The sequence below is a fragment of the Neovison vison genome, chromosome 7 (assembly GCF_020171115.1).
Source record: "Neovison vison isolate M4711 chromosome 7, ASM_NN_V1, whole genome shotgun sequence".
In the NCBI taxonomy this organism is placed as follows: domain Eukaryota; kingdom Metazoa; phylum Chordata; class Mammalia; order Carnivora; family Mustelidae; genus Neogale; species Neogale vison.
The window spans coordinates 110,764,799-110,788,865 of NC_058097.1; the positions used below are offsets into that span (position 1 = coordinate 110,764,799).

Below are 24,067 nucleotides of genomic sequence, written 5' to 3' on the forward strand. Positions count from 1 at the left end.
AAAAAAAAAAAAAAAACCACACAAAAAAAACCTTCCATCATACGACACATCTTCTCTGACCACAATGCTATAAAACTAGAAATCAACCCAAGAAAAAGTCTGGAATAACACAAGTACATGGAGGTTAAATAACATGTTACTAAACAATGAATGGATCAATCAAGAAATCAAAGAAGAAATTAAAAAATCACTTTCTTACACCATACACAAAAATAAACTTAATGGATTAAAGGTTTAAACATGAGAACCTGAAACCATAAAATTTCTAAAAGAGAGCACAGGCATTAATTTCTCTGACATTGGCCATAGCAACTTCTTTCTAGATAGAGCTCTTGAAGCAAGGGAAATAAAAGCAAAAATAAACTATTGGGACTACATCAAAATAAAAAGCTTCTACAGAGCAAAGGAAAGAATCAATAAAGCAAAAGACAACCTACTGAATGGCAAAAGGTAATTGGCACTGACACAGCCAATAAAGGGTTAGGGTTCAAAGTACATAAAGAACTGATATACCTCAATACTAAGAGAAAAAAAAAATCCAGTTTAAAAATGGGCAGAAGACATGAACAGACATTTCTCCAAAGAAGACATCCAGATAGCCAATGGAAGCATGAAAAGATGCTCAACAGCACTCATCAGGGAAATGCACATCAAAACTGCAATGAGATATCACTTCACACCTGTCAGAATGGATAAAATCAGAAACTCAAGAAACACCAAGTGTTGGCAAGGATGTTGAGAAAAAGGAACCCTTGTGTACTGTTAGTAGGAATGCAAAATGCTCCAGCCACTGTGGAAGGCAGTATGAAGGAGGTTCCTCCAAAAAATGAAAAATAGGGTTACCATATGATCCAGTATTCCACTACTGGGTATTTAATCAAAGGATATGAATATGCCAAAATGGAAAGATAGAGGTACCCTATGTTTATTGCATTTAAAATAGGCAAACTATAGAAACAGCCCAAAAGTCCAACGGTAGATGAACAGACATCACATACATAATACAATGGAATATTGTTCAGCCATTTGAAAAAAAAAAAAAAAAGAATGAAATCCTACCATTTGCAACAACATGGATGGATCTAGAGGGTATAATGCTAAGTGGAGTAAATCAGAGAAAGAAAAATACCATATAATTTCACTCATATGTGAAATTTAGGAAATAAAAAAGAGACAAACCAGGACACCTGGGTGGCTCAGTTGGTTAAGTGTCTGTCTTTGGCTCAGGTCATGATCTCAGAGTCCTGAGATCAAGTTCACCATTAGGCTCTCTGCTCAGCAGGGAGCCTGCTTCTCCCTGTCATTCTCCCTCTGTTCTCTTTCTCTCTCAAATAAATAAATAAAATCTCTTTTAAAATATTAAATGAGAGAGAGAGAGAGACCACCCAAAAAACAGAGTCTTAACTATAGAGAACAAACAGATGGTTACCAGAGGGGAGGGTGGGTGGGAAGATGGGGGAAAAAGGGAAGTGGATTTGGAGTACACTTACACTGATGAGCACTGAGTAACATTTAGAATTGCTGAATCGCTATATTGTACACCTGAAACTAATAAAACACTGTATGTTAATTACACTGGAATTTTTTATAAAAAGGTTAGCAGCCTTGGGCGCCTGGGTGACTCAGTTGGTTAAGCAACTGCCTTTGGCTCAGGTCATGATCCTGGAGTCCGGGGATTGAGTCCTGCATCCGGCTCCCTGCTCAGCCGGAAGTCGGTTTCTCCCTCTGACCCTCTCCCCTCTCATGCTCGCTCTCTCTCCCTCTCTCAAATAAATAAATAAAATCTTAAAAAAAAAAAAAAGGTTAGCAGGCTTTAAAACAAACCATGATAAGTGCTTTAACCAAAGTATATACAATAACACCTACGACGTGTTTTGAAGAACACAGAGAAGGGAATAACCTAGAAGATAGTTGTTATGAATTGAATTGAGTTGAATTCCACGAAAAGTAATGTTGGAGTTCTAGCTTCCAGAGTTTCACACTGTAATCTTATTTGGAAATAGGACTGTTGTAGAAATAATCAGTTAATGAAAATCAGGTCCTACTGAATTAGTATGTGTCCTTAATCCTAATAATTGATGTCCTTAATAAGAAAGGAAATATGGACATACACATGTAACAAACAAAGGCAGAGAGTGAGGTAAGGCAATTTCAAGTCAAGGAACAGCAAGGACTGAGGGCCATTACCTCAAACTAGGAAGAGGAAAGGAAGGATTCTCTCCTCTAAACATTTCAGGAGGCCCTGCCAGCGCCTTGATTTTGGACTTCCAGCTTCTGGAGCTGTCAGACAATAAATTTAGGTTGTTTTAAGCTACCCAGTTCATGGTACTTTGTTGTGGAAGCCCTAGCAAACTACTAGGTAGAGTATGTATTAGCGTTCTGTGTTTTACAGAGGAGGAACAAATCCCCAAAGTTACCAACTTTAAGTGTAACCATGCTGGCACTGGACCCAAGTCTTCAAAACTATTGTTCTTGGCGCTACCTTGGGACCAGAATAAATTAGCTCTGACATTCAAAGTCCACTGGTGATAAGAAAGGCAATAAGTAGATAAAAGATGTTTGGGGAAGTCTAGCTCTTTGTGGACTAGCCATTTTCATGTTCTTCCCTTTCCTCAAATTTTATAAAGTGCAGAAATGTGTAAATAGTTTTCTCAATAGGTAAGATGCTGATAAATAAAATGCTAGCCTCTTTCATCAGAAAGATGGTTTTCATTCTGTTTCTGATTATTTGGTGACCTAGGTATCTGGATAAACTTCTTCACTAAAAAATTTCCACCACTGGCTCAAGAGGACTACAGAAGCCAATAAAAAATTTCAAATGTCGGTGCTGAGCAAAGGGAGGAAACCACTGACAAGTAATTTCAAACAGGGCCACCCTGTTGGCTCAGTCAGTAGAGCGTGTGACTCTCCACCCCAAGGTCATAGATTTGAGCCCTATGCTGGAGGTAGAGATTACTTAAAAATAAAATCTAAAAAAAAAAAAAGATGTTAGAGTTGAATGCCAGGCCTGAGGCCAAATTCTTGTTGTCTTGGTAGTATTAAAGACCTCAAAGTGAAAATTTAAGTTAGAGAGACTTTCCATTAGTAGAATCCCCAGAAGCCTGGCAGATGCTAATTTAAATTCTCCCATAAAGAAATTCATTCCAGGCTTCAAAAGAATTCCAACAAATAGAAGTCATTCATGAGTCCATCCTCCACGGTCTCATTTACAAGACAATTTTCACCTTGAGCTTTACTGTACCAGGCTACGCTCTTTGATGTCACCCACGGCACAGACAACTCCTTGTCCTTCTAGTCCTACCTATTGCCTGACACCGGCGAACTCCCATTTCTCCTTCAAGTCTTAATTTGACCTGGGAAGCTGCTTGGTGTTCCTTAGAGAAAGTCAACATCCTGTCTGCACACTATTCTGTTCCAGCACATGCTTTTTACTTACAACTCCAATTGCCTCGGGACCCACCAGCCCACAGTTAACGAATGACATCAACACCAACGGTTCAAATGTCACAGATCAATTGCTCCCTCACCCATGGTCTCGGACAAAAATCTCTCCCTTTGTTACTTCTGGAAATTTATGGGCATGCCTCATTAGTGCACGTGAATGAATCTACGCTCTGCTGTTGTTATGGAACTCATCTAAGGGAAGGCGAAAAAGAAACAGCAGATCCAAAATGGAGTCACTTTTGCTAAGCCCCACTGAGACTTCCTGACTGACTACACTACAGTTTCAGCCTCCCAGGAGTGGAATTTGAAGCCAGTCAGCCTGGGATTTCCACACCAGCATTAGTGAGGTGATCTGCTTCAGGAAGAACTCCTGCTTTCCCCCCAGGGAAGGAGACCTCGCCTCAAACAATCCACTTTCAATTTCCTTGTCTCACCCTCCTCCTGCCTATAAAACCTTCCATTTTGTATACCTCCTTGGAGCTACTCTCTACTTGCTAGATGGGATGCTGTCTGATTCATGTGGTTGAATAAAGCCAAACAGATCTTCAGATCTACTCAGTTGAATTTTGGTTTTTAAGAGGAGTCACATGGCCAGCTTTCTGTAAAAGCACTGTTTCTAGCCCAGAGTCCTAATCCTAAGGCTCCAAAGTGAGAGAATGAGAGATATCCCTAAATGGCACAGCAAGCATGACTAATGTTTATGTGAATATATGGGTACATGGCATAATATACAGCTGGAATTGTAAAGAATAATTAACTGCGCAGAGCAGAATTAGGACGTGGACACGCCTTTTTTTTTTTTGTCCTTTATAAGCTCTTGTATAGTATTTGTTTTTAAATAAATACACACTTGCATCTTTGATGAAAATAGACTCAACTGTTTAAAATGACAGAGCATGCTTTCTGGTCCTTACTGGTCTGCAGTCAGTCTGTGTCCACTCAGGGCTCGATCCCAGAATCCATGCGTTCGTGACCGGAACTGAAGGCAGGCGCCCCTAGAAACTCTGATTTTAGGGCACCTGGGTGGCTCAGTGGGTTAAAGCCTCTGCCTTCAGCTCAGGTCATGATCTCAGGGTCCTGGGATAGAGCCCCACATCAGGCTCTCTGCTCAGCAGGGAGCCTGCTTCCTCCTTTCACTCTCTGCCTGCCTCTCTGCCTACTTGTGATCTCTGTCAAATAAATAAAATCTTTATTAAAAAAGAAAGAAAGAAAGAAACTCACTTTAGCTGAACAGACTACCAGAAGGAAGGCTACGTTTCTCAGCCTCCCTAATAGTTAGATGGAGCCATGTAACCGAGTTGTAGCCATGTGAATGTCAGAGAGGATGTATGGAATTTTGAGACCAAGGCTTTCAAAGAGTGGGTATGCACATTCCATTCCCTCTTTGCCATTTCTCTAGATAAGACACAGAAAGTTATGACAATGGCAGAATTACAAGATGGAAAAACTTGGATCCCATTTGGAGGAGGGCTACCCAATGACCAGGATCATCCATTTGAACTGTTTTTTGAGTGAAAGATAAATTTCTACTGTGTTGGGGTCATTGTAATTCAGGGGCTTGTTATCACAGACAAGTATGTTAATTAACACTTTCATGGGAAAGAAAACCTTTTCTCGTCTACGGCCATACCACCCTGAACGCGCCCGATCTCGTCTGATCTCGGAAGCTAAGCAGGGTCGGGCCTGGTTAGTACTTGGATGGGAGAAAACCTTTTCTCTGGAGTAAACCTCTGTTATTTTGGGTGTCTATCACATGACCTACATCCTCATCAATATTATATATACATATGCTTTAAGAATTTTTTTACCTAAATATATTTTTCCTAAATATATTTTTACCTAAATATTTATTCTCCAGTCATTCCCTAAGGTCTTTCTTTTGAGTACAGTCCCTCTGATTGGAGCTCTAGGCAGTCTTTATTGCCTAAACTATAGGCCCAGTGCTTTGCATTTTCAGCTTTAATTTGTTTGCAGTTAGAGACAAGTTAACTCTTGCAAATCAAATTGAAGGCAGAATCCTGCCAGATTTGGGGCTTGAAAAAGTCTTTCTAGTCTCTCATAACCACTTTGCCTATACCCAATTCAATAGCTATTTATATTAGAAGACATCTTCATGTTGTCTTCCCAAAACGTTCTTGGTTTTCACAGAAACAAGTCTTGGGGTGCCTGGGTGGGGGTAAGCCCCAAGACCAGGTTGTGATCTTGGGGTCATGAGATGGAGCCCCACGATGGGCTCCACACTCAGCACAGAGTTTGCTTCAGATTCTCCCTCTCTCTGCCCCTCCTGCTTGTGTTCTTGGACTCTCGAACACTTGCTCGCTCTCTCACAAATAAATCAATCTTAAAAAAAAATTTTTATTTTTCTTTGCAGACTCAAATTTTATCAATTTGTAAAATTTAATTATGTAATTATGAGGAGTGTAACAGAAATCAACAGATTCGTAGCATAACTGACTCTTGTTAAGCATCCCACTCCACTAATGGAAGGAGATACACAGGAGTAAACCAAAGTGAAGGCTACAAGCTTTGAGTCTTCAGTATTTTCCAAAGATCCGCTGGCACATTTCAGAAAGGCTACTGAGAACATTAGTTAAGTGGATACTGGTTGGGAAGAGTTTCTACTGTATGCAATGTGTACTTCTGGGGGGACAGAGACCATAGATTTCATTTAATTTTCAGAGGGATCTCTGATCCCTAAAATATTAAGTAGCTACTGCAGGTTAAAACCTAATCCATGGCACCAGGTTGAGGAATAAATATCTTCTCTTCCTGTATCTGTTTTTGGATGCCTGTGCACCTACCTTATTCTTAAATATGCTTTTCTTTTTTTAAGATTTTATTTATTTATTTGAGAGAGAGAGAGAATGAGAGAGAACATGAGAGGAGAGAGGTCAGTGGGAGAAGCAGACTCCCTGCAGGGCAGGGAGGTAAGTGTGGGACTTGATCCCGGCACTCCAAGTTCATGACCAGAGCCAAAGGCAGTCGCTTAACCAACTGAGCCACCCAGGCTCTCCTTGAATACTCTTTTCTATCTAAAAACTAAAGTCATACAAATAGATGTTTGCGAGCCTGTGGCCCCATCAGCTCATCAAAAACACTCTGACTCTAAATATCGGTTTAGAATCTACCAAGGAAATGAGGCTCCCCTACTCCACTCTGGTCAAATGCTCCCCACACAGAGAAAGGGACTGTAACCAAGCTGTCTAATAAAACAGCCATCATCAGTTTTGATCCTTTCACCCTTTTGTTTTCTTCATAGCATGTATCACCATCTGGTGGTGGTGCACGATCCTGTACATATTCAATGATAAAATTCCAGCTATTCGGGGTATTATATTGGAGGTTTGCTTATAATTTCAATGTCAGATTTCCCAATCTTTCACAATAGATAATTTTTCTAAAATGCGAAATTACTTAATTCAAGGGGAAAATATACTTTCGGACTAAACAAACCACATAAGCAAGTCCACAGCAGCCACAAATGTGGAACCCTTGTACTAGATAAAGACCTTTTAAATCTGAGAACAAAAGGAAATCTCACTAAAAGGGACTTGAGTGGCCAGCAGGGGGAGCTCTTACACCCTTTCACTCTTAGTCAACTGCAGACCCAACAAGGAAGAGCCTAACGTTGCAAGTCCATTTACTTTTGCGGTTACTTTACCGGTAAGAGGAGGGTTTCCCTCTGCCCTAGCAACAACCCAGCCAATGAAAGACCATCACAACAAAGCCAACGAAAAGCCATTCTACTTCCAACTCCCAGTTTATTCCAATGGACTTTTATTTACAACAGCCTTCCCGACTTCCCCTTTTTCTCTATAAACGAGAGTTTCTTTTTTTTCCCTTGTGGATTTGCCTGTGAGTTTGCCACAGCTTGCTTGCCCTAAATTTCAATCCTCTACTATTCTCAAGTAAACCCCTTTTTGCTGGCAAAATAACTGGCTGTTTTATTTTCAAGGTTAACAAACCACATTTTTAGGTTTCTCAGAAACGATACATACAAATCTTAATCTCAGACATTAAAGGGTTAAATGAGAATGACAAAGGAAACAAATGTGATTTGGAAAGCTGGAGCCAATTTCACGTCTTGAGGTTGTACACCTGAAACGAATATACCGTTATCATGTCACTACGGTGTACACCTGAAACTAATATACTGTTACAGGCCCACAAAAAAAAAAAGAAGAAGAAGAAGAAAGAAAATAGGAGGCAAGCCACAGTTATTTAAAACAATATTCATATAAAAGGTTTTTATGGAATCTAATTCATTTCTCCCCTTACCTGGTAGCACTTCTGATGCTCCCGTAAGGAAACAGAAATGGGTCTTTCCTAAACTTAGTTATCAGCATTATCACTTTTCAGCATTTTCTTCTACTGATCACTCACGAGGGAGCAACACGGAAGGACAACATTTTCTCCCGACTGATCAAATTCATTAGAGCTGCGGTTTTCTAACTTCCGCAAACCTCAGGCTCACTTGGGGTTTGTTAAGATACGGATTTCTGGGACCCTCCGGCACGTTCGGATCCAGAAGGCCTGAGCGACTCCCGAGAACCCGTCTTTCCAAGCCCCTCCCCGAGGATGCCAGCACGGCCGGCTGGCCCCTGAGAAGCCCCACACGGAGGCTCCCAGAAATTCGATTTACAGGCGTGACTACCGCAAACCACCACAAAAACCAAACCAAACCACACACTCCGACTGGGAAATACTAGTCCTTGTCTCACAGGTACTGAACTTCCCTCAAGGTAAGCGGGGAAATGCCTCCGACATTCAACTCAAAGGAAAACACCTATTTCCCCTCCAGGTAGGGCATCGGTTTTAGGAATGTCTGCATAAACACAGTCAGTCTGAGTGCAAGACTCAACTACACCCGTAGTGGCAGCTGAAAAGCAAACAAAAACAAAACCTGAAACTCCGCTCTCCGCGGCTCGGGTACCTGAACCAGCGTCCCGCCCTCGCTTCCAACCAACCGGAGGACGGAGGGGGCGTGGCCGAGCGCGCGGCGCCCACGTGACCACTGAGAGCCGCGCGCAGCCAAGTCGCGCGATCTGCCGTCATATCAGCTTATGCCGCCGGCCCCTGATTGGCTGGCGGCTCCTGCCGCTAGGAGCGTGTGCCTGGCTACGCCCTTCCAGGCCTAACCCGCTGGCTGACCGCTGCCGGCAGCCCAGTGGCCCCGGCCGCCTAGGACTTTGCGGAGGCCGAGCCGGCCACGGACTCTCTGGAGGTAGGGATAACGGGAGGGCGGGAGGAGGAGGCGAGATACACCGGAGCTGGACGAGCGGGGAAGGGGGAGGAAGTTGGATGGGGAGCCATCAGCGCGATGCATCCCAGGTGGGGAAGCTGTGCGGCCGGCCCTTTCCTTTCCCGCTAGGCGCGGGCGTGGGTGGGACCCCGCCTGAGGGTCAGGCTCTCCGCGGTGACCCGCACCGGGGACTGGCAGGCAGCCGGGCATCCCGGAAGCCGACGCGGGCCGTGATGCGTCGAGTGCGGGGTGCAGGGGACACCGCTGGCCCGGAGAGCGGGGGTGCGGGGGCTCTGTCCAGCCGGAGGAGGTTCCGGGGCGCCGAGGAGGCCCGCACGTGAAAGAAACAGGCACAGAGATGGGCGCGCAGGAAGCGAAATGCCTGATGTTGCGGAGCGCTCATCCGAGGGAGTCTGTGCCGCGAACACTAATGCTTTACTTCGAGACAGATAGCCCTCGGGGTTGGAGGGATCTTTCGTTTTTAAAGGGGGAAAGAAATTAGGCTGTGGCCTCCTGACCATTACAGAGCAAACCCCAGTTCCTGGATGGAGGGAGACAACAATCCACGGTTTGACAAGACTAAGAGGGAAGGGAAATGATCTGTTACGTTAGCATCGTAAAAGGAAAACACTGTGTCTGCCGGCATCCGTGTGTTAGAGCAGAGTGAATTTGGAGGTGGTAGAGATAGGTGGAGTTCCAAATGTTACTAGGAAAAAAAGTTTCCAGTCTGGAAAGCTTGTGGTGGCCAGGTATTTTTAACCAAAACCTTCCAGCAGGTTACCTGTCGTTGTGCGTGCGTGTGTTCAGGTTTCTAATGATAAGCATCTAAAAAATGATGAATACATGATTCGTGATCACTCAGAGAATGCTTTTCCTATCATTATGTAATGTAATTAGCATGAGATACTCAGAATTCCCTATGTGTTTGTATACAGGTTGAGAGATAAGATAATGTAGAAGCTGAGAGAGCAGACTCTGGTATATACCCCCCATTTGTTACTTGGTACTTGACAAATTACTTAAATACTCCTGTCCTCCGTTTCCCTTTTTTATAAAGTAGGAGTTATGGAAGTACCTGCCTGGTAGGGTTGTGAGAATTAAGCAAGGTGATTCATAAAAAATGCTTTTACATAACACCTGTTTCTCAACAAATGTTAACAATTATGATCTATATTTTTAAAGTAAAGCCAAAGTAATAGTAGACTCAGTCATTCTAGCCTAATTGTGTTTTATTAATAACTGTACTTTATAAAAAAAAAGTTTTCTCTGTTTCTGTGAATGTAAAATAATACAAGCATCTGTTTCAGTCAGGGATATTTAACTTAGGGTCTGTGGACCCCCAGACATAGGGAGTAAAAACACCTTAAAATTATATGCAAAATTTTGTGAGTTGGTAGTCATTGAGAATTTTAAAAAATAAGGAGCTGAAGAGTTGAGATCGTGATGAAGAGGCATTCGAACTTGGTTCACGTCTTGGTTTAAGAACTTGGGACTTTGAGGGGCACTTGGGTGGCTCAGCTGGTTAAGCATCCGCCTTCAGCTCAGGTCATGATCCCAGGTGCTTGAATCAAGCCCCACATCCGGCTCCCTGCTCAGCGGAGAGTCTGCTTCTCCCTCCCCCTGCGTGTGTGTGTGTGTGTGAAACAAGTAAATAAATAAAATCTTAAAAAACAAACTCGGGATTTTGTAACCCGATTGCAAGTGTTTGAGTTCCAGCCCCAGCATTTGTTTATTTGATGATCCCAAGCAGATTACTTGAATTTTTATAAAGATTTTATTTATTTGAGAAAGAAAGAGAGAGCGCACGCACTCGTGAGCATGAGCAGGGTGATGGGCAGAGGGAAAAGCAAACTTCCTGTTGAGCTGGGGGCCCAACGTGGGTCTCAAGCCTGGGACTCTGGGATGCATGACCTAAGCCAAAGGCAGATGCTTAACTGGCTGAGCCACCCAGTTGCCCCAGATTACTTGAATTTCCTGTGCCCCGCTTCTTCATCCATAATACTAGTATCTCTAACACTAGTGCCGAACCCTTAGGGTTTCTTGAAAATGTTAGAGGTGGTAATATTTATGGTACCAAGTGTAGAGTAAATATTGATATTAGATACCATCCATTATTTTTAAAGGAAAAGCCAAATGACCTCTTTTTCTCCCTTAGGTTAAAGTAATTTTGATTCCGCTTCAGCTCCCTAACAGCAGTAATAATAGCTCCTATTTGACTAACTTCTGTGTTAGTTGGTGCCAAAACACTAGGGCCTTAGCCTCTAAACCTTAACAACAGTTCTATAATGGAAATACGTTATCTCCATTTTACAGATGTGGGTCTGCATATAAACTTCAAATTTGGAGTCAGACGCGCTACCATTGCGCCATGAGGTCACTAAACTTCAAATGTGATTTGCGATTTTGAGGTCATATTGTTACTGATTTCAGAAGATTTTGTGTTAGATGTCAAAGTATAGTGGTATACTTATGAATATTTAATTACTGCATTCAACAAATAGAATTAATTGAAACCAAAATTCTAAAAACACTTAAAACAGGTTTTATTTCCCAGTATCTAAACTGCCTCTAGAATGACTGAGGCACATTTCTTCCTCCCTTCCAGGCACTGGTTTACTGTAACAGCAATTGTGACCAGGGAATGTACAAATTAACACAATTAGCGTGGTCTTCAGATAAAAGTAAAATTAAGGAGTTTTTTTAAAAGGACTGAGACCTTTTGAAAATAATTATTTGCATCTGATATTAAATATTGAATAAAGAAGAGTCTTAGTTAATGTTTGAGTTGGTTTGGGCTGTACTGTACTGATTTAGGGGTAAGCAACACTGTAGGTAACATCCAGATTAGTCTGTAAACGCTTAACCAACCTTTAGTGGTGTCACAAAATCTTTCTCAATTGTTAGGTTGTTTCAAAAGGTTTATTGCCTGCTATTAGTTTGTGTAGTTTCTTCACCACGAGATCGCTGTTGGCTGTCTCTACCCCTTATGGCGTCAGTTTCAACTACTACAAGCTCACTTTTAAACCTCAGGTTCATATTTCTTTGTAGTCCACTGCTTATGTCTAAGAGTAAGCATAGACTTAAAGCTTATTTAAGACCCAAACTGAACCCCTCATTGCTTCTGCACCCTGTCCCTGTGGCACCAAATCTGCTAGCTCTCCCAGCATGCCCTCTTTTGATGATGATGACATCACCGTCCACTCAGGCCAGCTAAAATCTCACAGTCATCCTAGATTTCTCCCTCGTTCACATTCCAGCATTCAGTTGGTCATCAAGCCCTGTGGGTTTTCTACTTGCTAAATCTCCAGTGTACGTGCATGTGTGTTCTCAGAGCTGCTAAGCTAGTTAGAGGACCAGCCAAATTAGTGTGTGTGTGTCTCTCTCTCTCTCTGCTTCTCATCGGTACACATATTCCTAATGGAGTAGTTTCTATGAAATATGGGTCTGATTAGAACCTCTTTCCTGCTCAGAAACCTTTAGAATCTCCCCATTGTGTATGAGGGAAAGTCATATTCCCTAGCAAGGCAACAGAGCTTTGCACAGCCTGACACGAATTTCCTTTTACCAGGTTTATCCTGGAACAGTTTCCCCCCTCTCTTTCACCCCCGTCTTACTGTTTCGCACCCATCAGTGACACCCAGTGAGTCACGAATATACCCTGACTTTTTTCTATGCCTTCTCCAGTTGTTGTTTTTTTGTTTTTTAAGATTTATTTATGTATTTATTGGGGGTGGGGCAGTCAGAGGGAGAGAATCTTCCAGCGGACTCCCTGCTGAGCACGGAGCCTGACTTGAGGCTCCATCCCATAACCCAAAAGATCATGAATGGTTCCGAAACCAAGAGTTAGACACTGAACTAACTGAGCCACCCAGGCACCGTGCAAGTTGTTATTTCTATTTGAAATAGCCATCCCTAATCTTTTCTTTCCGATAATGTCCTTTAAAGCCTGAATAAAATGTCACTATGAAGCCTTCTACTATAAGCTGGGGTAGTTGTGTTTTTTAATTATGTAGAATTTGTGTATATAGCTTTATTATAGCATTATTATTGATGTAATTGTTTGTTTCCATAGTTGCCTTACCTTTCAGATGAATTTAGACTGTATGTTTTCAATATTTATATGCTCATTACCTAGTGTAGTGCTTCATACTTGTTATTTGAATGAATTAACAATGTGTAATGAAGGATATATGTCAATATCTGGTGTTTAACATTAATTAATTAAAACTTGCCATGACAGGGATGTCTGGGTGGCTCAGTCAGTTAAGTGTCTGCCTTCAGCTCAGTCCACGATCCTAGGATCTTGGGATCAAGCCCTGGTCAGAGTTCCTCCTCAGCTGGGAGTCTCCTTCTCCCTCTGACCCTACCCACTGCTTGTGTTCTCTCTCTCCCTCTCTCAAATGAATAAATAAAAAACTCTTTTAAGGGGCACCTGGGTGACTCAGTCATTAAGCCTCTGCCTTTGGCTCAGGTCATGATCCCAGAGTTCTGGGATCGAGCCCCATATCAGGCTCCCTGCTCAGCTGGGAGCCTGCTTCTCCCTCTCCGGCTCTCCCTGCTTGTGTTCCCTCTCTTCGCTGTGTCTCTCTCTGTCAAATCAATAACTAAAATCTTTTTTAAAAGAATATTTTAAAAGAAAACTTTCCATGACAAAGTGAGAAAAAAATTGCTTGCAACTCATATCATAAACAAGGATAAACACTCTCAGTAAATAAAGAACTTCTAGAATTTGTTTTAAGAAACTAAAAACCCAGTGGGAAAATGGGCAAAGGATAAAAAAGAATTGCACAGAAAAAATATAAATTATTCTAAATATATAGAATGCTGTTCAACCTCACTCATAATAAGAAAAAGAAACCTACACCAAGATAACATTTCTTGGCTATCACATTAACGAATTTCCTACAATTTGATGATATTCTTAGTCTGTAAGGGTGTAGGGAAACGGGTACAATCCTACACAGCTGTGGGCTCACACAGTGGCACAGCTCCTGTGCAGAGCAACTTAGCCATATCTACCAGGGTTACTGAGCCTGTTCATCCCTGTCCTAGCTCTTCCGCTTGTAGAAGTTTACACAATATTGGGTTAATCATTGTTGCGTTATTTTAAATAGCATAAGGTAAGAATCTATCCAAATACTTATACATGGGTTAAGTAAACAGCAGTGAGGTCACACAAACGAACACGGGTCCACAGTCCCTTGGCCACAGTTTCAAGGTCTGAAAAAACATGGCTTTATTTTGTTTTTTGAAGACTGGCACTCAAACTCATTTGACGGCACAGGCTTCCTCCAGCGGACTGAGGTGCCCCCTGTGTGTCGGTGCCCCTGTCACATACCCCTACCTCTGCTCTTTGCTGTTTTATTACTTTGGGTTTCATTGCAGATGGAAATATCGTTTTTAAATAAAGATAACCCATGTGAATAACACAATGAATGGAAGCATCCGTCATTAGGAATAACACAGACATGAAATTCTTGTAGGAGCTCACACCTAGTGTCTGTGAGGCCTCCTACTGAAGAGCATAGCGTGGGTATTACCGACACATGTGACTTAGAGACAGGAAAAACAGATTGCTGGAGTTTTACCCCAGTGGGGAAGCGTAAGAACTAATGAAAAACTGGAAACAGCAGCCCAGGAGAGAAAATGAACATCCTAACCATCTTTTAAGTGGATTTGACCACAAGAACGTAAATAAACACCACCGATTGCTTCATTGATCGTGAAACAAGCTAGGATATGTCCTGAAGAACTGCTCTGCTGAAGGCAGATGTTTGATGATACTCAGTTTGATGATACTCTCTTACCAGCAGAGAGTATCATCAAACTGTAGGATGTTCATTAAGTCAATAGCAAAGAAATGATATTTCCATATATAGTCACACCCACTGTGTTTGAATGAGCCTCACAAAATACCTGGGCAGAAACTTTCAGGCTGATTCACTAACACATACAGGTGATTCAAGCTCCAGGCAAGCTGGATAGAAGACGGTTGAAAATTTTAAATTATTTCCAGACAACTCTGTTGTGCCTTCTCCTCCTCGAACTTTGAGTTACAAGTTTGTAGTTGCCAGCCCCCGATCTAGAGTATTGATTGGGGGAGGAGGAATACGTGTATTCTAGTTCTTAATCTAAAATCTATCTCCTTTTGTTCTGTCAATGGGAGTGGCCTTTCCTTCTGTCACAAGAACAGATAGTCCCTGAGGTGGCAGCGTAGATCCTTCTGGCAAATTTGTCTCTAAGTCTCAGCACTGAAGGAAAATCCTCTGAAATCGGAGTCCTTTTAGAAGAGACGTATCACTGAAACTCGTAGCCAGAGGAGGAAACATCTGAGTACCTACTTTCCTGCGTTCCACGTCTTTACTACTTGCCACGGTGCCGTAGGAGATGTTGGAAAAGAACACAAAGATGGCATTAGATCTGCATCGATGCCACTAATCAGCAGATGTTAGAAGAAGAAGGAAAAAAAAAAAACCTCTGGGTCTCAGTTTCTCTGAGCTTTGCTGTCCCCATGTATAATATGAAGAGATTGGGCTCGAGATGACATTTAAGTTCCTTTTGGCTCTAGAGATGGCATTTCAGGGATTCTGGTAGCTGCAGGCTTACACTGTAAGTGCTTATTAAAGCAGGACCTTCATGTACAGTTTTTCCTAAAGTTTTTTGCATGGGTAAATAATTGTTGTGCCTGTTTATCCTTTAGGGGCTAAGATGGATCTTGTACTCAATGCTGCAGATTATTATTTTTTTACACCGTACATCTATCCAGTGTCATGGCCTGAGGATAACATCTTCCGACAAACTATTAGTCTCCTGATTGTAACAAATCTTGGAGCTTATATCCTTTATTTCTTCTTTGCAACACTGAGCTATTATTTTGTCTATGACCATGCATTAATGAAGCATCCACAATTTTTAAAGGTAAGTGATTGTCTTACCTACTTTTTAGGTACAGTTACAGTAAAAATAATAGGTATTTGTGAGCTTTTCAGATTAAACTGGGTTATAACCATTAAATAAAATTTTTGCAGCTAACCTCATATACGTTAGATATTTCTGGTAGGGCTAATCCCCTCTCTCCTCTTAATTTAAACGAATAAATGAATCCAACTTTGTTGTTGTTAATTATAAGCCTGGCGTCTTCCTAGTTACATAGGAATCAATTTCTTTGCTAATAATGAGGAATCAATAAATGCACACATTTGTGTAATTGTTTTAATATCTGACTCTCAAACTGAATTACGTTTTTATTACATATCTATTTTTTGACTAGCTCAGAGATTGTAGATTTGTTTACAGTCATTTTTTCCGCCTCCAGTTACTTATATTTATCAATGACTCCAAGGACTGAAAAAAAAGAGAGAAAATCAAGATGGTTGGGGATGGATGTTATTTGTGAAAGAAAGGATTATTCCATAAATGGAAATGTAGCATCCAGATTTTGTGGGAAGGAGTGAAAGTTTCAGAATTTAAAGTATTTCTTACATTTGCTCTTTACAAAAGGAATGTTTTACTTACACATACATTCCCACATGTTACCATTTTCACGGAAACAATTTGGCAACAAGCTTCCTCAGATAAAAGAGATTGTAAAAATCCAATCCAAGACAATATTATGCTGTTTTTTGTTTAACATAGATTTTGTGATTTTTTTTTAAGTACTGACCATTTCATTTTCAGAATCAAGTCTATAGAGAGATTATATTTACTGTCCAGTCATTGCCATGGATTAGCATTCCCACGGTGTCCCTGTTCCTGCTAGAGTTGAGAGGTTACAGCAAATTGTATGATGACATAGGAGAGTTTCCCAGTGGTAAGTACATAAGATGAACATCAGAGAGTGGTTTCTATAAAGAACCAGTCTTGGGGTGCCTGGGTGGCTCAGTGGGTTAAGCCGCTGCCTTCGGCTCAGGTCATGATCTCAGGGTTCTGGGATCAAGTCCCGCATCAGGCTCTCTGCTCAGCAGGGAGCCTGCTTCCTCCTCTCTCTCTCTGCCTGCCTCTCTGCCTACTTGTGATCTCTCTCTGTCAAATAAATAAATAAAATCTTTAAAAAAAAAAATAAATAAAGAACCAGTCTTCTTCTTTGGGGGAAAAAAAAAAAGTTGTTTAGTTGTTTTTAATGCTCTGTTTTTATGTATTGTGCCTTGCCACATACATTCATTTCCTAATCTATCAATTTTAAAGTCTTGGTGGTAGATGGAATTGTGCCCAGGGAAGCTGAGTATGATCAGAGAGAGAGACCTTTGCATTCATTCACTGTTCTCTTTACTGAATTCAGATTCAAGCAAAAAACCCTCAAGTAGTACATGATAATTAGGAAAAAATCAGAAAAGTCAGAGTGTTAAAATCCGCTAATTTGCTACCTAGAAACTACCTCTTTTGACATATGTGACTGTCTACTCCATTATTTACACATTATTCACAAAAATGAAACCCTACCATACAAACTGGTTTGGATTTTTTTTTTTCTTAGTAGTGTAAAGGCCCATATTTTCATGTCAGCAAATACTGACATTATATAGTATATTAGTTATAGTATCAGAGTTTATAGATACCCATAGTTTATTTAAATGATCCCCAATTATTTTAGATCTTTACATTATTCCTCTTTTTTTGCTATTATAGATAGTCCTATACTGCCTAAATTAAATTTTTGTGAAATTCTGAAATTATTCAATGAAGACCCATCTCTAGTATCTAAATATTAGAAAGTAAGAATCGTAGTGAGTATTTATTGAGTGTTAATATGTACCAGCTACAGTTCTAAGCTTTTCACGCGTATCAATCTGTTCCATTCCACATCAGTTCTATGACATGGGTCTTGCTGGGTTCCTTTTATAGGTGAGTAAATTAACATACCGTAACTTGCCCAGATCATTCAAGGGGCGGATCTAGGACTGGAGCCCAGGCTTGCTGGCACCAGCACACCTGCTGTCCAAGGAAGAGGTCAGATATTTAAAGGAAGGAACAAAAATACATAGCAGGGTGATGAATTGGCTAGGCCTTGAAAAGTGGATAGAATTTTGAGTAAAAATAATAAAAAGAGAAATCGTGTTCTAGGAACCCGGAACAGAACAAGTCAAGGTACAGAGGTAAGACTTCCAAGATGTGGGGAGGACATTGAGTAAACCAGCCTGCTCAGTACAGGAACAGAGGAGGCTGGAAAGATCAGAACGTGTGGGGTTATGGAGTAAATGCTAGGCTTGAGGTGTTTAGTGGAAAATAAAATCCTAAGCACAAAGATAGTATGTAAGGATATGTTTTACAAAGACTAATATGAAGGAAAAATAAGTGGTGTTACTTATGCTCAGAGATTTAAATAGTAAAGATGCCTTAAGTGTATGCTTTGTCTGTCTCATAAGTGCCTTCATAGATTAACTTCAAGTTTTTATGGGAGGGAAATGAGGAAAGCAGCAGATACCAGAGAGTTAAGGGAGATGAATTTACAATGTATCACATTAGTCCAGTTTATAGTGTTTGAGTCTAGGCTCCCATTTTATGCGCTTAGATGGACAAGTACCAAGTAAACTCTGGTCCTGGAAGCTGGATCTTGATTCTGACATACCCTGTCGTCTCTTCTAGGCTGGTTTCGCCTCATCTTTAGCGTACTGTCCTTCCTCTTCTTCACCGACATGCTGATCTACTGGATTCACAGAGGCCTTCATCATAGACTTGTGTATAAGGTAGAGTCATTTTTTTTTTTTAAGATTTTATTTATTTATTTGACAGACCGAGATCACAAGTAGACAGAGAGGCAGGCAGAGAGAGGGGGGAAGCAGGCCCCCTGCTGAGCAGAGAGCCAGACATGGGGCTCAATCCCAGGACCCCGGGATCACGACCCGAGCCGAAGGCAGAGGCTTTAACCCACTGAGCCACCCAGGCGCCCCAGGTAGAGTCATTTTTAAGGGAAAGAGAAAAAAATAAACATTTCAGCAGTGTATGGTTACAAATTCTGTTTTCTAGTTTAAGATTTTATTTGAGAGAAAGAGCAAGAGAGAGAGCATGTGCACAAGCAGGGGGAGGGGCAGAGGGAGAAGCAGACTCCCCCATTGAACAGGGAGTCCAATGCGGGGCTCAGCCCCAGGGCCCCGAGATCATGACCTGAGCTGAAGGCGGACATTTAACTGACTGAGTCGGCCAGGTGCCCCAAATTCTGTTTTGTATTTCTAAGAATTTCCTCTAACTTTTTGAATACGTGAGTAGCCACAGTTAAGACAGACACCAGGTACATTTTGTATGTGTTCTTTATGGGTCTGGACAGCCTGTGTTAAAATGTTACTGTGTTCAGGTAAAAGGGTGCAGTTAATAAAGTGATTTGGGGATTTAAAGAGGTTTTTTTTTTTTTTTTAGTTAGGTCATTTCCACAGCGTGAGCATGAAGAGCTAAGTTGAAAAGTAAAGGTGGTTCTTAACTGTGTTCTTTCCTTCTGTAGCGCATACACAAACCTCATCATCTCTGGAAGATTCCGACTCCTTTTGCAAGCCATGCCTTTCACCCTGTGGATGGCTTCCTTCAGAGTCTACCTTACCATATCTACCCTTTTATCTTCCCGTTACACAAGGTGGTTTACTTAAGTTTGTACATTTTGGTGAATATCTGGACGATATCCATTCATGATGGTGACTTCCGTGTCCCCCAAATCTTAAGGCCATTTATTAATGGCTCAGCCCATCACACAGACCACCACATGTTCTTTGACTACAACTACGGACAGTATTTCACCTTGTGGGATAGAATTGGAGGCTCCTTCAAAAATCCTTCCTCCTTTGAAGGGAAGGGACCACTTAGTTATGTGAAGAAGATGACAGAAGAAAAGCGCAACAGCCACGCAGAAAACGGTTTTAAAAATGAAAAATTATTCAGTGGAGAGTTTACAAAGACTGAGTAGATTGTTGTCCTATTGTTAACTGTTGTGAAATATTTTTAATAAGGAAAATTAATCTACATACATAAAACCAAGAGACATAGCAGGTCAGTGGTGTTCAAGGGTACTGCTGAGGAATGATCGTGATGGCAGATCAAAGAAGGAATGCTGTGAACACCGAAATTTTAACCTCTTGCTTACCATACTAGGTGTTGGTCTCCAGGACAAGTGGTGTCTCTGTAGCCAGCATATCTGTAACTTGTATAGCCTCAACAACAATTTTTATGAGGATAGAGAATAAATTATTGAGAGGACTAGGTTATGTCCTTTGCCTTAATAAATCCACCCATATCGTTAAGAAAAATACATTGTACTTGACAATACCAAGACTAAGCATCGTAACAAAGAAATAATATAAACATGGTTTCTTGTTTCTGGAATGGTTAAGTCTTCAGTGTTGGTACAATAATGACTACCTGTAGTATTTTGTTCACGTGGATACATCAGTGTGAAAAAAATGTCTGATAGAACATATTAGTGGCCTCGTAAATGACCTAGTTAATAGCAGGTTTAGTAAGATTATCATCTTCCAGTGTAGGACGCTTATTCTCTGGGGACATTGTCAAATATTACATTTTACTGCTGGAAAAAACAAATTAGAATTTTAAAAAAATACTGCTACTACCACGATTTAATCCAGATCTGGGATTATTTAAAGATTTTGATGGTTATTATTTTAAACCATTATTTAATAAGTATAAAAACTATGTGAACCTGAATATATTTATAAAGGGAAATTTGATGCCCAAATAATATATTTGACACTACTGCTTTTTTAATTAAATGGATGCACTGCACTTTTGATACGTTTCAAAGTTACAATCCTATAATTTCCTATAAAAGGAAGTAATTGCCAAATATTTAGGCCGATCACTGAAGATTAGTTTTGAAATCTTACTTTCCCTCTTCTCCCTTCACTTTTCCCCACTTTCTCTGCAAAAAGATCTAACAAATAGTTTCATAAAGAAATGTTGTGAGTTGTAACATAAATATATTGGGAAAACGTGGTTTGGAAAGGCATTCTATAAGCTATTTATGTAAAATCAATAAAAGTTGATTATTACTATTGTTAAACTGTATCAGTTAAATATTGTAACAGCACAAAGTATTCTTTGTACAAATTCCGTGTCAATTTGAAACCACAGAATTGATATGGATTGTCAGGACTTTTTAAAATGTCTCCAAATGCTCAATGTCAAGGGGAGAAAAGAGGGGATATCACATTCTTTTTGTTTTAGCAAGAGACCAGTCCTAAAATGTAATGCTTGGGATCCAGAAGAAAATACTATTTTCTGAGTTACTGTTACAGTGTTGTGCTACTTAAACATACTAGAGAACCAGGTGGTGTTTTGTAACTGACAGATACGGCCCCTGATTTCCACTAACTCCCCACCCCCACCCCTGCCTTCAAAGCTTCACTTTACCCCCCCCAAAAGGAAATTAAGAAGTAAACTTTGTTTTTTGTGATAATGACAGCTAGTATTCAAGTTTTCTATTTCTTCCTGCTTCAGTTTTGGTGTCGTATATATGTTTCCAGAAATCTATCCATTTCTTCCTAGTTGTCTCATTTATTGGTGTTTTCCATAATGTTCTCTTCCTTGTATTTCTTGGTTGTTGTATTTCTCCTCTCTTATTTGTGCTCTTCTTTATTTGGGTCCTTTCTCTTTTCTTTTGGAGGAGTCTGGCTAGAGGTTTGTCAATTTTATCAATTTTTTCAAAGAACCAGCTCCAGGTTTCACTGATCTGTTGAATGGTTTCTTTTAGTTTCTAGATCATTTGATTCTGCTCTAGGCTCCATTTCCTTCCTTCTGCCGGCTTTAGGCTTTGTTTGTTGTTCTTTTTCTAGCTGTTTCAGGTGTAAGTTCAGGTTGTTTATTTGAGATTTTTCTTGCTTCTTGAGGTAGGCCTGTGTTACGATACACTGCCCTCTTAGGACTGCCTCTGCTGCTTCCCCGAGGTTTGGACTGTTACGAATATAGAAGCTAATATTTATTGAGCTTTTACTTGTGGTCAGGCACCATTATAAGTCCTTGACATGAGGAAACTGGCAGGCAGTTGCAGGACTCTCCCAAGGTTATTTCTCTCGTAAAGCCCAGTGTGGATGTTTCTGGTCAGTGGACAGCTTACTGCAGTCATCCTGAGACCCAGGCTTCTTCCATCTTGAGGCTGCCTGTCTCCAGTTTCCAGAGTAGTCTTTGTTGGAGGAGCCCACAGGGAAGGAGGTCCCAAAAGTCCTGCATATCCCTTACGAGTGTTCCTTTGGACAAAACTTTGTCGAATGGCCCATCTCACTGAAAGAGATTCTGGAAAATGTGTCTTAGTTGTGCCTGGAAGGATGGGGCAACCACATTCTGGAATAGCTAGCCAGTTTGCCATGCTCACATCATTTGTTCTCCTCTTGGGGGCCCCAAAGATGAATGAGATGAATGTGCCCCCAGAGTATTTTAAGTTACCCATCCACTAGATAGATGTCCTGATGCCCTTAATTCCATTACTCCGAGTGTTAGTTTCCTCTAGTTTCTTACCACTATGTAGCTAATAGAAAAGAAAGGGTGTAATGTACAGGGAGAGGAAAGCTTCCTAAAGATGTTAGTAATAATCAGTCTCTGCCCTCCCTCCTTTTTTCTCAAATTCCAGTCTCATTGGGCAGTATTATGCTAAGTGGTGCTGCCGTGTTTCTGGAATGACTACTGCATTGTGCGAGTCTCCCCCAGAGGAGTTCAGACAGTGTTCACGGAAGTGAAGATCTAAATTCCTTCCCACAGGAACATCAAGTGACAGGCTTTCCCCCTTGACTTGGAAACCTTTTATAGCTCAAGATCAGAAAGGGAAAGTCTAGATTAAATTCTGTACTTTCATGATAGAAATCAGGAAATGGAGGGAGAGGGCACCAGAACACATTTCAAAAACCCAGAGACTTTCATCGGGTGCCATCCTATTCTTTGCTGTTTCTTTGTCTCCCTGTCTGTACATGCCATGAATTGCCTACTTCTCATTGCCCTGGCCCACGTTTCCTTCTCTTCCCATCCTCAAGAAGTCAGGCACAGACCTGGCAGAGAATTCTGAGTGCAGGTTTTGATGCATGAAGTCTGCAGTGCTGGCGGATTATTTAAATAGAGCTGGTGTCTGGGAGGAAGGGGGAAAGTAGGGAGACAAATCAGAACAAGGGTTTGGGACTGACCCAGAGAGAAGAAAAGTTTGAGGCAGTGAGATTGCTAAGGAGAACATGAAAACAGATACCCAAAGAAACAAGCCAGTGTAAAGAGTAAAGGACTTTTCCCTTGGTCTTCACAACTTCTTCCAAGTCAAAAGCCTTGACTGGCAGTCTTCTATCAGCAGTTAACGCTTTCTGTCCCGTAACACTGTTTAGTGCACCTGATTTACTCCACCCCAGATGCCCTCAAAGGAGAGGCTGTGTGTGAATCCATACGGAATTAAACTGCATGTCCTTAAAAGACATGAGGTTTGATAACTGCTTTGCTGAAGGAACTAGTGGAAGTGTCATTCTCTACAGTAAACACTAAATGAACCCCTGCGAGGTGCCGCACGGCGCAGAAGGAGCTGCAAATACCTCTGCAGATTCTTCATCTGTGTCTTTTTAAAGATTTTATTTATTTATTTGACAGAGAAATCACAAGTAGGCAGAGAGGCAGGCAGAGAGAGAGAGAGGGAAGCAGGCTCCCTGCTGAGCAGAGAGCCCGATGCGGGACTCGATCCCAGGACTCTGAGATCATGACCTGAGCCGAAGGCAGCGGCTTAACCCACTGAGCCACCCAGGCACCCCCATCTGTGTCTTTTTAACCAATAATTTCTTACTCATTAGCTGACATTTGCTGAGTGTCTGGGAGGAGTCAAAGGGAAAGTAGAGAGGAATCAGATGGGTCCTCACCAAGGACGGATGGTCCTTTTTCCCCCCCAAAGTCACGCCTCCACTGGAAATCAACAAAACCCGCCAGTACCCTGGATTCTGACCATATAGGAATCAGTAGTATGAGTACTGGCCAGAGGGTTCAACGGATCTGCGCAATTATTACATAACAGTCCCCTGGATACAGAAAGAAAAAGAACAGATCTTCAAAACTATTGGTTGAGCACATCAAGAAATGACAAACCAGGGAGGAGAATCTATAGCTTCAGCCAGAGTGTAATTCACCTGCGAGGAATTACAGACACTGATTGCTTTGGAGCTAAACAGCTTTCAGTCCTGGCTCTGCCACGTGCAGACCGCATGACCTTTGTTTCTCTATCTGTAAATTGATGAAAATCCTGCCTACCTAATAAGATTAAATAGGCTAGAAACAATTAAATGCCAGCAGAGGCCATTATTCATGTAAATTGCGCTCAGTGCCTCTACTTTCTAGGTTTGATGATTATTGTCCTTACACCTAGGATAGGCTGTCAGTGGAAATCAGTTGCTGGAAGAAAAAAGCCCCTGGGTCATTTCACCTTAACATTGG

At 41.3% G+C, this 24,067-nt stretch overlaps 1 protein-coding gene and 1 long non-coding RNA gene across 2 annotated transcripts in view; one reads left to right on the plus strand and one right to left on the minus strand.

Annotated features, from left to right (window-relative positions):
- Nucleotides 1-8,400, minus strand: part of LOC122912378 — a 43,497-nt gene extending 35,097 nt beyond the window's left edge. The window contains exon 1 of the long non-coding RNA XR_006385607.1: nt 8,348-8,400. This is a non-coding gene — a long non-coding RNA (uncharacterized LOC122912378). The remainder of the gene's footprint in view (nt 1-8,347) is intronic.
- A 165-nt stretch (nt 8,401-8,565) lies between these two features.
- SC5D (sterol-C5-desaturase) lies at nt 8,566-20,684 on the plus strand. Its single transcript, XM_044258066.1, has 5 exons — nt 8,566-8,668; nt 15,387-15,604; nt 16,364-16,496; nt 18,269-18,369; nt 19,119-20,684. Exons 2-5 carry the CDS (start codon nt 15,395-15,397, stop codon nt 19,572-19,574), a joined length of 900 nt encoding a protein of 299 aa, XP_044114001.1. The 5' UTR covers nt 8,566-8,668; nt 15,387-15,394; the 3' UTR covers nt 19,575-20,684.
- Nucleotides 20,685-24,067: the final 3,383 nt, after the last annotated feature.

Bases quoted from the DNA above. Each gene is read 5' to 3' on its own strand.
- SC5D (XM_044258066.1), top strand. From the start codon at position 15,395: ATGGATCTTGTACTCAATGCTGCAGATTATTATTTTTTTACACCGTAC. The intron at 15,605-16,363 runs GTAAGTGATTGT...TTTCATTTTCAG, and splicing joins AGCATCCACAATTTTTAAAG to AATCAAGTCTATAGAGAGAT. The intron at 18,370-19,118 runs GTAGAGTCATTT...TTCCTTCTGTAG, and splicing joins ATCATAGACTTGTGTATAAG to CGCATACACAAACCTCATCA.